The sequence below is a fragment of the Mobula birostris genome, chromosome 5 (assembly GCF_030028105.1).
Source record: "Mobula birostris isolate sMobBir1 chromosome 5, sMobBir1.hap1, whole genome shotgun sequence".
In the NCBI taxonomy this organism is placed as follows: Eukaryota; Metazoa; Chordata; class Chondrichthyes; order Myliobatiformes; family Myliobatidae; genus Mobula; species Mobula birostris.
In genome coordinates this window covers 78,720,805-78,735,037 of record NC_092374.1, presented here as the reverse complement: position 1 = coordinate 78,735,037, position 14,233 = coordinate 78,720,805, and the positions used below count along the sequence as shown (strand labels likewise).

Here is a 14,233-nt window from a genome sequence, read left to right as displayed (position 1 = left end):
TAGGTGAGGACAAGGGGAACTCTGTCCCTGTTGTGGTGGCGGGAGGATGGGATGAGGGCCGAAGTGCGGGAAATGGAGGAGATGCGGGTGAGGGCATCATTGATGACAGCAGAAGGGAAACCACGATCCTTAAAGAAAGAGGACATTTGAGATGTCCTGGAACGGAAAGCCTCATCCTCGGAGCAGATGCGGCGGAGACAGAGGAACTGGGAATAGGGAATGGCATTTTTGCATGTGGCAGGGTGGGAAGAGGTATAGTTGAGGTATAGTGCAGAGTACCCCTGTAGCCCTCAAAGAATTCAGGAAAAAAATTACAAGGATGTTGCCAGGACTGGTGGACCTGAGTTATAAGGAAAAATTGTGAAGGGTCTCGGCCTGAAACGTCGACTGCACCTCTTCCTACAGATGCTGCCTGGCCTGCTGCGTTCACCAGCAACTTTGATGTGTGTTGCAGGATATAAATGTAACAGGTTAGCAATGATAATACACACATATACACAGAACTAGGGTAATAGGAATCAACCAAGCTCTATCGCAGTCTAGGGGTAAAATGATCAGTCTTAAGTGAAGCAGAGTTCAGTGCAGTTCGCAGTAATCGCTGTTGTCGTACCGTTGGGGAGAGAGAGAGAGAGAGAGAGAGTGATGCAATTTGGTTTCAGGCAGACCTTTTGATGTCTTCGCAGTTGGTTTCGGACAGACCTTTTGATGTCTTCTAATCCCGCTGTGGTCACCGACTGTGAACCCTCCGTCCCGGATACGATAGTTCTTCCGTGGTGAACCCGGCACCCAGGCAAAGGCGGACACACACCCCAGGTTCCCACCGATCGGACCTTTACACCCTGTGAGCCTCTGGTCGGTTCCCACGAACCGGTTCTCCAAACTCCCACCAACTTGTGGGGGCACACTGCTCTTTCCAGGGTCTCGTGGTGTGTCGCGTGCCTTAGCAAACCTGCTCCTTTTATCCCCCTGCTGGGATATCACCTGTCCATCAAACTTCAAACAGTTCAGATTCAAAGCAACCGGTCTGTCAATATCTGAATTGTGTTTCTTTCCCGTTCATCCCTCTCTTCTCTCTTATTAGCATTTTGAATGTTTCTCCATTGTCTTTCTTATCTCTCTCATTAGCATCATCCGTCCAGTAGCTCTGCTGGGCGTCACACATGACACACCGACTAGATGGGCTGAAGGGCCTGGTTCTGTGCTGTAATTTTCTATGACTCTAAGCTGGAAGCAGGTGAGAAAACTTAAAACATTCTGGTAAGTGGAAAGTGGACAGGAAGCACAGGGACTAGGGACTAGGGACTAGGCCTGGTGAATGGGATTGGGATGACAGGTGCAAGAGGAGGGCAGGAACCACCACCTCCGTCAACTACCCCCACTTCCCACCCCCCCCCATCCTCCCCACCCTCACCCATGAGAGTGAAGAGAACTCAGTAGATCTCAGCTGGTGAGCCATTGGTGAGTGGGTTTTGAGTAACCTGGATAGCTGATTACTGGAGTTATGTTTTACTTAATTGACATTCATGTCATTAAAATTTCCGATGAAAAGGATGAAGTGGGATGAAAACCAGTAGGCAACGTCAATGGAAACCTACAGGAAATCCAAGATGAGTCTCAAACCCCTCCTGTGCGTCATTTATGGAAGTGGAATCTTGCCCCTTTCATAATTTAGGCTCTACACCTTTCATTCGTCTGTGAACACGTGTGTAACATCCTATTTTTTGAGTAAGTTCAATGTGTCCCTCCGTGTTGAGAAGGCCTCTGCTAGCTTGAATTCTTGGATATTTTCAGACCATTGGTCCGTGCTGCTGACACTTTCAGAACGGCCAGTCTGTTTGGCTATGCGTCCTGCTACATCCGATACTGCTGTCCTCTGCTGTTCCCACAGGAAACAGGAAAAGGGAACAATTGAGATAGAGAAGCTGGAATCCGCCTTTAACACAAGCTGGGAATGTTTCAGTCAACCTGCTGATACTGTTTAATGGTGCTTTTTAAGTTGTTCTTTTCTCCGGGTCTGTGACAGGCGCACGACCAGAAAGAAAATCAGATGTCAATCTGTGGGATAACGGCGAAAAAGGGAAAAAGCTTGTGATGTGAAAGTAGCGAAAAAGTGCACACAACCAGCAATGGAATTACTGGGAATGTTGGTAATTCACATTTCCTTTCTGTTAAATTTAGGTAAGGTGGTTTCATAATTTCTGAACATGGTGTTCGGTGGTGAGAATGACGTTAAATCATAATCTCTATTATGCCTACTGTTTCAGGAAAGGGCGTTTCAGAATTAAAGAACTGATTGAACTATGTCTTTAAAAATGTGTTCAAAGAAATAACAGCACAGCATAGCTTAAAGTAGTTAACCTGATTCCTAATCAATCGGGAGAGGTGGGGTGAGATAGTTTTAAGAGTTTCTGCACTTTAAGTGTTGACTTATAATTATTATTATTATAATTCAGAACAGATTTTCAACTCCAGGTTAAATGAGTAATATATATAGTCAACCTTATGTCACTATGTCAGCAAATGTTCCTGTTGGTCAAGGGCAAATCAAGACGGGATATAGCTGAGTTTTATTTAATTGCTGCATTTAGCTATTAGACAGCATTAAATAGATGACTTTCCAACTGCCCAACCATGGGATCAATATCCTGGACAATATTTCAATAAAGAAAGGCAGAGGAGTTTGCTGTGATGCCTTATCTTCCCCACACAGCTATTTTATTGTAATGCCCAAGACTGTTGTGTCAGCACTTCCCTGATAGTAATTTTTTACACCTTGTTAACTCATATTACAATCCAGCCTTTGCAATAAATATTCCTCAACTATTACCACCATAAAACAGATAAAATAAAGCCACCACAATACAGCAAAAATCAGTTTTGATTTATTTTACTTCAGTGACTATATTTTAAGCGTATTTCCACCTAACGTGAAAAACGTTGTAGCCACGTTTTTTTAAGTTATCATTATTATTCTCTCATTCCTTTACAACTTAGTGAATATACCAATGAAGCCTAAGTGTGAATGGTGCTAATAAAGCTAAATTTGTGTTGTTTTTCCAATGTACAGAAACCATTGATCCACCCTTTTTCCTGATTTACTGCTTCACTTCAGAATAATGGTAGGTAGGGCAGACAACACTCTCTCAACAATGTAAGAAAACCAAGTAGGCAAGTCAAAGTGATGTATCATTTGAAGGGAAACTTGGAGGTGATAGCTTTCATTGTCTTGCTAGTTTGTGACCAAGGACTAGACTGTAGCAAAGCATCCAAGAGTTTGTACACTGGATGGCATCTATCCAATGTAATCTTTTTGTCAGATATTGTGACCATCAGAGGCAACCTCTTCTGATGCTCCATACACAATTGAATATTTCCTTGATTTTGAGAGCTTGCCGTGGTACTGAGATTTCTTGCCATTGTATCAGTTTTGATTGCAACTACATTTAACAAAACATAACCTGAACTCAATTTTCCAGTGAGTTGTTATCTCTTTAGGCTACTAGTTCTGCCATTTTTGAAGACATTGATAGAGATAGGATACTGTTCAATCACACGATCATGCTTCTTGTAAGTTGTATATTATTGGCTAATTTTCCCCATATGTGTGCAGGAAAGGCCATGTATATGCTTATTTTGTCGTTGCATTGGAACAGTTTGAGTGGGACAATGTGTTCTTATTCTCTGCAGTTAGGTTTTCATCAAATTCCAGTCTTTACCACGCCTATTGGATTCAGATTTATGTAGATTGAAGTGAATTGCCCCAGTACTGCTCTCAGTAACAGTGAAGGTGGAACAGAATCTGCTGGTTGACTGTTGATCATGTACACTCAGAGATATTTAACCCTCCCCTCATTTCTTTGAAATGACCAATTTGTAAGCAAGATGTGCAGGAAGTCATTTCGCTTGATAATTTGCTAATATCTGGTTCGCATCTGGATGTGATAGATGATACTATGTTGGACCGATCAGACTGATTGTGAATCAATATTTTTCCATGGCCTGTTATATTCTGAGGCTGTGCCCTATGGTCATCGATTCTCTCATGGTAGGGACCATCCTCTCCATGTCTAGTCTAAGCCTTGCACTATTCAGTAGATTTGATGGTACATCTCAAATGCCATCTATAAATGCACCAATGGTACCACAGTTATTGGAAGATCCTCAGATGGAGATAAAGTGTCATACAGGATCGAGAGAGATTGGCTGGCTGAATGGTGTTGCATCAACAATCTCACACGCAGCCAGCAAGACCAAGGAACTGATTGTAACTGAAGTCTAGAGGAAAGGGAAGATGGGAGAACACACAGCAGTCCTCACTGAGGGGTCAGTGGTGGAAAGGGTGAAAGGTTTCAGGTTCCTAGAAGTCAACAGCTCAGAGAATCTATCTTGGGCTCGACACATTGACACAATCATGAATAATGTACGCCTGTGCCTCGACACCTTTGTAAGTTTAGGGAGATTTAGTATGTCACCAAAGACTCTAGTACATGTTGTTCAGTGATGGGAATTCTCATTAAATATGCACGATTCAAAGAAGGTTCAGGGGATTGTAGACTCACATGCACAACCCTCTCCACCATCAAGTCATTTTCAAGAGGCAGTGTCTCAAGAACATTAAACAATGGCCCAGAACAGAGGGAGAGACACAGACAGAATGAACAGTTCACTGGGTTTTAATAAGAACTCTACTGAACCAAGGAAATTAATAAACAAGATAGAGAAAGGAGAATGGCTGCTTGTTGAGTACTTGGATTTTCAGAAGGCCTTTGACAAGGTGCTGCACATGAGGTTGCTAAACAAGATAAGAGCCCAAAGTATTACAAGGTAAGATATTAGCATGGATAGAGCATGGGCTGTAGTGGCAAAGAGTGGGAATAAAGGGATCATTTCTGAGTTGGCTGCTGGTGACTCATGGTATTCCACAGTGATCTGTGTTGGGACTGCTTCTTTTTACGTTTTATGGTAATAATTTGGATGATGAAATTGATGGCTTTATGGCCAAGTTTGCAGATGATAGGTGGAGGGGCAGGTAGTGTGGAGGAAGCAGAGAGACTGCAGAAGGACATACAGATTAAGAGAATGGGCAAAGATCTGGCAGCTGGAATTCAGCATTGGGAAGTGTATGGTCATGTGCTTTGGTAGAAGGAATAAAAGCATAGGCTATTTTCTAAACAAGAAGGAAATTTAAAAATCCGAGTTGCAAACGGATGTAGGCCTAAAGGATTCCCTAAAGGATAATTAGCAAGTTGAATCGGTGATGAGGAAGGCGAATGCAAAATTTTAGTATTCATTTCCAGAGGATGAGGAAAGCAAGGGTGTAATGCTGAGGCTGTATGAGGCACTGGTGAGGCCTCACTTGAAGTATTGTGAGCGCTTTTGGGCCCCTTATTCAAGAAAGGATATGCTGACATTGGAGAGGGTTCAGAGGAGAATGATTCCAGGAATGAAGGGTTATCATATGAGCAGTGATTGAAACCTCTGGGCCTGTACTCCTGGAATTTAGAAGAATGAGGGGGATCGCATTGGAACCTATTGAATGTTGATTGGCCTGGATAGATTGGATATGAAGAGAATATTTCCTTTGGTGGAGGAGTCTCGGTCCAGGGGCACAACCTCAAAATAAATGGATGTCCATTTAAAACAGAGATGAGGGGAATTTCTTTAGTCAGAGGGTGGTGAATCTGTGGAATTGGTTTCCGCAGGCAGGTGTGGGGCCAGGTCACAGGGTATATTTAAGGTGGGCATTGATAGGTTTTTGATTAGTTAGGGCGTGAAAGGTTATGGGGAGAAGGCAGGAGAACGGGGTTAAGAGGGAAATGGATCAACTATGATGAAATGGTGGAGCAGCCTCGATGGGCCGAATGGCCCAATTCTGCTCCTATGTCTTATAGTCTCATGGTTTTATAGGGTGACCAGAGTAAGGGGGTGTGGAAGTCACTGGCTTGAGCTGAGAAGCATGGAAGACTGGGTGAATCTTCATGTATGGTGGTAGGCACAGCCAATACGAGTTTCACAGCCTTCTCTGCTACTGATGGTCCCATGTAGCATGGCTCCAACCTGCAGCTTTCTACTCTCAATGGAAGAGCTCCAGACACCAGCAGACTTTTTCCTCCTGGTGATCTGTAAATTATACATTATTTTATGTTTAAAAATTATTTACAGAAGATTTTTCCCAGGTCAGACCTGAAGTCTGACACCACCAGATTCGAGAACAACTTCAACCATTTGGTTCTTGAACTAACCGGTGAAACTTTGATCACTACAGTTCAGCAACACTCTGACCAATTTAATCGCTTCAACTAAAATAATTTTTTTTGTTCTAATTGTGTTTCTTGTAAAAATTGTGCATAATTTACCGTTGGTTTCATTTACATTTTATTCTTGTTGATATGATGCTATGTGCTGCGAAGCTGTGACAAATAAGTTTTCATTGCGTTGTGCATATAACTGTGTATACGTACACATAGTTGCACGTATAACAACAAAATCAACTTTGACTTTGTCATGGGCTCTGAGAAGGGCAGATGAGAAGCCTATCTGGAGAAATCTCTTGAAGGGCTGACACAGGCACAATGGCTTGAATGGCTTCTGTCTGAATTTTATTTTGGCATAGTGTTAAGATAATCTGAGTTGTGTGATATAGGGGAGTTGAATACCCTGGATCTCAGCTTCCTGAGTTATTCCCAGTAGGGCATTCATCATTGTATGCTTTGATCCGCCTTAATCTAATGAGTTTTGTGATATTTTGAGAATTATTGTGTTTAAGGTATTAATATAATATCACCTATAATATAAACTCATACAGTATGACAACTCCCTGACCTTTATTATTGCCTTGAAGAGAGATAGAAACAGACATGGGAAAATATGGGGAAGTATTTAATTGGGGGAGGGAGAATTTTAATGCTATTAGGCAGGAACTGGGGACCATAAATTGTGAATAGACGTACTGTACTCAGAGAACAGCAATGTGGAGATCGTTTAGGGAGCACTCGATAGGTGCTGGATTGGTTTGTCCCGCTGAGGTAGGGAAAAAATGGTAAGGTTGACAAGAGATGTGGAACATCTAGTCAAGAGAGAAGAAAGAAATTTACCTAAGGTTTAGGAAGCAAGGGTCAGACAGGCCTCTGGAGAATTATAAAGTAGTCCAGAAGGATCTGAAAAACTGACTAAGGGGAGCTAGTAGGGATCTTGAGAAGGCATTAGCGAGTAGAATTAAGGGAAACCCCAAGGCATTCTGAATATATGTGAAAAACGGGAGAATAGCCAAAGTGTGGGTAGGACTGATCAGATATAGTCGAGGAAATGTGCCTGGAATTAGTGGAGGTAGGGGAGGTCCTTAAAGAATGCTCTGCTTCAGTGTTCACCAGTGAGAGGAAACTTAATGACTGTGAGGACATCGTAAAACACGCTGATATGATGGAATATGTTGATGTGAAGAAAGAGAAAGGAAAGCGAACTCTTCAAAAACTTTAGGGCAGATAAGTCTGAGGGGCCAGTTGGGATATACCCTAGGTTACAGCAGAAGCAAGCAAAGAGATTTCTGCACCTTTGACAATAATCTTTGCGTCCTCACCTGGCCATGGAAGCAATACTAGATGACCGGATGGTGGCATCTCTTATTTTTTTGGAGGCTCACATCTCTTTTTTCCAGTCCTGGTGACGAGTCCTGGCCCGAAACATCGACTGTTTACTCCATTCCATAGATGTTGCCTGGCCTGCTGTTCCTCCAACATTTTGTGTGTATTAATTAGGCAAGCATTATTCCATTGTTCAAGAAAGGAAGTATGGACAACCCAGGGAATTATAGACTAGTGAATCTTATTTTAATGGTGGAAAATTATTGGAGAGATTCTTAGGGACTAGATTTATGAGTATTTGGAGAAGGATAATCTGGTTAGAGATAGTCAGAATGGTTTTATGAGGGGCAGATCATGCCTAACAAGCTGGATTGAATTCTTTGAGGATGTGACAAAGCACACTGATGAAGGTAGAACAGTGGATGTCATGTATATGGATGTTAGTATGGTGTTTGATTGGGTTCCTATGGCAGGCTCATTCAAAAAGTCAAGAGGCATAGGATCTAGGGAAACATGACTGTTTCAGTATAGAATTGAATTGCCCACAGAAGACAGAGGGTGATAATAGATGTTGAGTATTCTGCCAGGGTGTCAGTGACCAGTGGTTTTATGAAGGGATCTGTTCTGGGACCCCTGCTCTTTATGATTTTTGCAAATGACTTGGATGAGGAAGTGGAAGGCGGGTTAGTTTGTATGCAGACGATGCAAAGGTTTTGGAATTGTGGATAGAATGAAGGGTTGTTGTAGGGTGCAATAGAACAATGACAGAATGCAGAGCTGGGCAGAGATGTAGCAGATGGAGCTCAACCTGGAAAAGTGTGAAGTGATTGGCTTTGGGAGGTTGGATTTGAAGGCAAGCTACAGGGTTAACGCCAAGATTCTTGACAGTGTTCAGGAACAGAGGGATCTTGGGGTACACATCCAAAGGTCCCTCAAAGTTGCCGTGCAAATTGCTAAAATTGTTAAGATGACATAGGGTGTGTTGGCCTCCATTAGTATGGGGATTGAGTTCAAGAGTTGTGAGGTACTGTTGCAGCTCTATAAAACCCTGGTTAGACCATATTTGGAATACTGTGCTCAATGCTATTCACTTCATTATAGGAAGGTTTTAGAGTGGATGCAAGGCAGATTTACCAGCAAGCTACCTGAATAAGGAGATAGGTTGAGCAAGCTAGTGCTTTTCTCTCTGGAGTGAAGGAGAACGTTAGGTAACTTCATAGAGGTGTACAAAATGATAAGTGGATAGCCAAAGATATTTTCACAAGGTGAAATTGCTAATATAAGAGGCTATAATTTTAAGATGTTTGGAGGAAAGTATAGGGTTGATGACGGAGGTAACTTTTTTTTTTACACAGGATGTGGTGGGTGCATGGAATTCCCTGCTAGGGGTGAAGGTAGAGGCAGATACATTAGGGACATTTAAGAAACTCTTAGATAGGCAGATGGATGATAGAAAAACAGAGGGCTACTTAGGAGAGAAGGATAAGATTGACCTTAGGGTAACATTATAAGGTCAGCACAGCATTGCAGGCTGAAGAGCTTGTTCTGTGGTGTAATGTTGTATGTTCTATTTGTTATAATTTCATTCAACTTGCAGTGTGGAAGGAGTGTGTAGTAGATTGTAGAATAAATAAAGGCTCACTCAGGATCATGGGAAAATCATGGGAAAAGTTGGAATGGTTTCTGTCATGTAAGTGCTTTTACCCAAACTGATTTTTTAAATGGCAACATTCAATGAGGTAAGGGGAATACTCTAATCCCCATTCAATGCATGGCCACCCCCTGTGTCTCTGTATTATATTGTCGATACTATAAAGCATATAGTGCCTAAATAAAGTATTCATCCTTGGAAGTTTTCATGTTTTATTGTTTTACAATATTGAATCAAAGTGGATTTAATTTGGCTTTTTTGACACTGATAAAGACTCTTGTGTCAAAGTGAAAACACATCTCTACAGATTAATTACAATTATAAAACACAAAATAATTGATTGCATAAGTATTCACTCCCCTTTAATGTGACACACCAAATGGAGGAGGATACAAGAAAATCTCCAAGTCACTGAATATCCCTTGGAATACAGTCAAGTCAATCATCAAGAAATGGAAAGAATATGGCACAGCTGTAAAAATGCCTAGAGCAGGCTATCCTCAAAAACTGAGTGACTGTGCAAGAAGGGGACTAATGAGGGAAGCCACCAAGAGACCTATGACAACTCCGGAGGAGTTACAAGCTTCAGTGGCTGAGATGGGAGAGACTGAGCGTACAACAACTGTTGCCTGGATACTTCACTAGTCGCAGCGTGATGGGAGAGTGGCAAAGAGAAAAAGAAAGCCACTCTTGAAAAAAACTCACATGAAATTTCGGCTAGAGTTTGCCAGAAGGCATGTGGGAGACTCTGAAGTCAGCTGACAAAGGTTCTATTGTCTGATCAAACCAAAATTGAGCTTTTTGGCCATTAGACTAAACACTATGTTTGGCATAAGCCAAAACACCACACATCATGTACCGTTCTGGTCACCGAATTATAGGAAAGATGTCAATAAAATTGAGAGAGTACAGAGGAGATTTACTAAAATGTTGCCTGGGTTTCATCTCCTAAGTTACAGAGAAAGATTGAACAAGTTGGGTCCTTATTCTTTGGAGCATAGAAGGTTGAGGGGGACTTGATAGAGGTATTTAAAATTATGAGGGGGATAGATAGAGTTGACGTGGATAGGCTTTTTCCATTGAGAATAGGGGGGATTCGAACAAGAGAACATGAGTTGAGAGTTAAAGGGCAAAAGTTCAGGGGTAACATGAGGGGGAACTTCTTTACTCAGAGAGTGGTAGCTGTGTGGAACAAGCTTCCAGCAGAAGTGGTTAAGGCAGGTTCGATGTTGTCATTTAAAGTTAAATTGGATAGATATATGGACAGGAAAGGAATGAAGGGTTATGGGCTGAGTGCAGGTCGGTGGGACTAAGTGAGAGTAAGAGTTCGGTACGGACTAGAAGGGCCAAGATGGCCTGTTTCCGTGCTGTAATGGTATATGGTTATATCATCAGAAACACACTATCCCTGCCATGAAGCATGGTGGTGGCTACATCATTCGATGGGGATGCTTCACTGCAGCAAGCCCTGGAAGGCTTGTGAAGGTTGAAGGTAAACTGAATGCAGCAAAATACAAGGAAATCCTGAAGGAAAACCTGATGCAGTCTGCAAGAGAACTGCAACTTGGGAAAAGATTTGTTTTCCAGCAAGACAATGACTCCAAGCATAAAGCCAAAGTTACACAGGAATGGCTTAAAAACAGCAAAGTTAATGTCCTGGAGTGGCCAAGTCAGAGTCCAGACCTCAATCCAATTGTGGATTTGTGGCTGGATTGAAAAAGGTTGTTCACTCATGATTCCCATGCTATCTGACAGTACTTGAGCAGTTTTGTACAAAAGAATGGGGAAAAATTGCAGTGTCCAGATGTGCAAAGCTGATAGAGACCTATCCACACAGACTCAAGGCTGTAATTGCTGCCAAAGGTGCATCTACTAAATACTGACTTGATGGGAGTGAATACTTACGCAATCAATTATCTTGTGTTTTATATTTGTAAATAATTTAGATCACTTGGTAGAGACTTGTTTTCATTTTGATGTGAAAGGATCTTTTTCTGTTGATCAGTCAAAAAAAAAAGCCAAATAAAATCCACTGTGATTCAATGTTGTAAAACAAAAAGGCATGAAAACTTCCGGGGGTGGAGGGGAGATGGTGAATACTTTTTATAGGCACTGTACTTCTTGGAAAAATTTAACAGGTGACCAAGGACATAACTAAGGAACGTTTACAATCCATCACTTGGGAAAATGTGAGCAATAGTAACTCATAGTCAAACATGTTACCCCTTCATAGCAGTTTCGTTTAGAACATAAGATATAGCTCTGTATGGCACTGAAAAAGACTCTTAAGCCTGTGATGTTGTGCTTAACTAACTAAACGAGTACTTAAAAGCCCAGTTAAGCTACTTCCTTCTGCCTACACACATCCATATCCCTCTGTTTTCTGCACATTTCCATGCCTCTTAAATACCTACTCTGCCTCCTATGGCAGTACATTCCAGGCACTGTTAAAAAATACCTGTCCACACATCTCCTTGAACACCACTCTCACCTTAAATACATGTTAAATACTTCAATCCTGGGTAAGTGATACCTCTGTCTATTTTATCTGTGCTCCTCATAATCTCATAAACTTCCATCAGCTCTCCCTTCAGCCTCTGCCACCCCAGAGAAAATGCCCAAGTTTTTCTAAGCTCTCATTGTACTGCATGCCCTCAAATCCAAGCAGTATCCTGGTGAAACTCTTCTGTGCCTTCTTCATGGCTTCCACACCCTCCACACCCTCCTCACCCTCCTCTAAAGGAGGCAATGTATTAATAAAATATCAAATGTATTATTCCAGATGCACCCAAACCAGAGTTCTATAAACTTCACTACCTTTGAATTTAGTATCTCAACTACTAAAGGCAAGTGGTGTTTGCCACTCACCTTCTCTACCACCCTATCAAAACATGCAGCAACTTTAGGGAGCTATGAATGTGGACCCCAAGATCCCTCTGCACATCAACACTGTTAATTGTCCTGCCATTAACAGTGTACTGTTTCTTTATGTTTGATCTCCCAAAGTGCAATGCTTCACATTTAAACTCCATATGCCATTTTTCCACCCATATCAGCAAGTGTTCTATATTCTGCTGCATCCTTTGACAATCTTCTGCACCATCCAGAGTGCCTCCCATCTTGGTATCTCTGCTAAACCCACCCAACCACTTTTTCATGCAAGTCATTTGAAAATTAAAATGTTCAGATAAATGCCTCAGATAAAGAAAGATAAAGGGAAAAAGAAAGATCCCCATTCTTTCCAAAGTGGCAACTTTAGTGTCATAGTGCCTTAACATGGTTCCTCCAGCCCACCATATCTATGGTAACCAGTCTACCCATCCATACTCATCGAATTTGCCTGCATTAGGTTCATGTCCTTGCATACTCAAGTGCCAGTCTAAGATGTGTAATGCATATGGGGTGCCACGGCAGCGTGGCAGTTAGCACGACACAAATATAGCTCAGGGCGTTGGAGTTCGGAGTTCAATTCTGACATCAAAGATGTACCAGCTATGTTATTTGGTCATTATAAATTGCCCCATGATTAGGTTCTTGAACTTAATCCACCACCTAATGTAGGCCAATACACAATATGACATCTTTCATCAATGTGCTTTGTCACAACCTTAAAGAATCCAGTCAGGCTCATTAGGCATGACCTGTACCTCATGAAGCCATGCTGACTATGCTTATTCAGATTATACTTGTCCAAATATTTGTTAATCCTGCATCTACTACTCTTCTCCAATAACTTGCCTACCGCTGAAGTAAGAGTCACGGGTTTATAATTCCCAGGGTTATGCCTACTCCCTTTCTTGAACAAAGGAATAACATTTGCCACTATCCAAACATCTGGTACATATCCTGTAGTCAGTGAGGATGAAAAGATCATCGCCAAGGGAACAGCAATTTCTTCCTTCGCTTCCTGTAATAACCTGGGATATATCCCATCTGGCCCAGGGACATACATCTAATGCTTTTCAAAAGTTCCTGTACATCCTCACTCAGTCTGTTTTACACTGTCCTCACAAACGTCAATGTTCCTCTCACTGGTGAATACTGAATACACTAACTCCTTGAACTTTAGGCACATGTCTTAACTACTATCCCTGATCGGTCCGACACTCACACTGTCCACTCTTCTCCTTCGCACACAGGTAGAATGCTTTAGGATTCTTCCTTAATCCCACTCACCAAGGCCTTCTCGTGTATCTTCTAGCTCAATGTGACAAACCTATCCAGAACCCACAGCAAAAGCTCCCTAAAAAAAAACATGTTTCTTTTATGCATTTCCCTGAGTGCATCTGTTCCCAATTTATGGTCCCCAGTCCCTGCCTAATCACATTATAATTCACCCTCCCCCAATTTAATACTTTCATCTATTATCTGCTCCTACCCCTCACCAGGGCTTTAGTAAAAGTCAGGGAGTTGTGGCCATTGTCCCGGAAATGCTATCCCACTGAGCAATCCTACACCTGACCTGGTTCATTGCCGAGTAACAAACCCAATATGGCCTCTCCACTAGGCAACTGCAGCCACGAAATTAAGTGGTGCTTACTTCTGGGGAGAGCAGCAATGGCAAATTTAGTTACTGAAGAGCAGGGACACGACATTGTCTACGAAGATCTATAGAGTCAAGCCTATGGTATTTCCAGTTGTGACGTATGGCTGCGAGAGCCGGACTATCTGTAAGGCTGAATACAGAAGAATCAACGCCTTTGAACTTGGATGCTGGAGGGAAGTGTTAACAGTTCGTTGGACAGCAAGAAGATCCAACAAGTCAAAACTTGAAGAAATACAGCCAGACTACTCACTAGGGGGCTTGATTATGAGACAAAAACCACGTCATGAGAAGACAGGATCGCTTGAAGAAGACCTCATGTTAGGTAAAACAGAAGGCAAAAGAAGGAGAGGATGACAGAGGCTACGATGGATGGATAATATTACTCAGACAATGCGTATGACCTTGAGGGATCTTAGAGAGGCAGTTTCCAACAAGAAGGCTTGGTGTGCAGGACTA

General features: G+C 42.1%; 1 protein-coding gene across 1 annotated transcript in view; it reads left to right on the top strand.

The window, feature by feature from the left end:
• Positions 1-1,754: 1,754 nt before the first annotated feature.
• The window catches only part of tek (TEK tyrosine kinase, endothelial), a 244,066-nt gene continuing 231,587 nt past the window's right edge, over positions 1,755-14,233 (top strand). Inside the window, exon 1 of the mRNA XM_072258228.1 lies at positions 1,755-2,178. Within this exon, the coding sequence (XP_072114329.1) occupies positions 2,127-2,178 (52 nt within the window). The 5' untranslated portion in view covers positions 1,755-2,126. The remainder of the gene's footprint in view (positions 2,179-14,233) is intronic.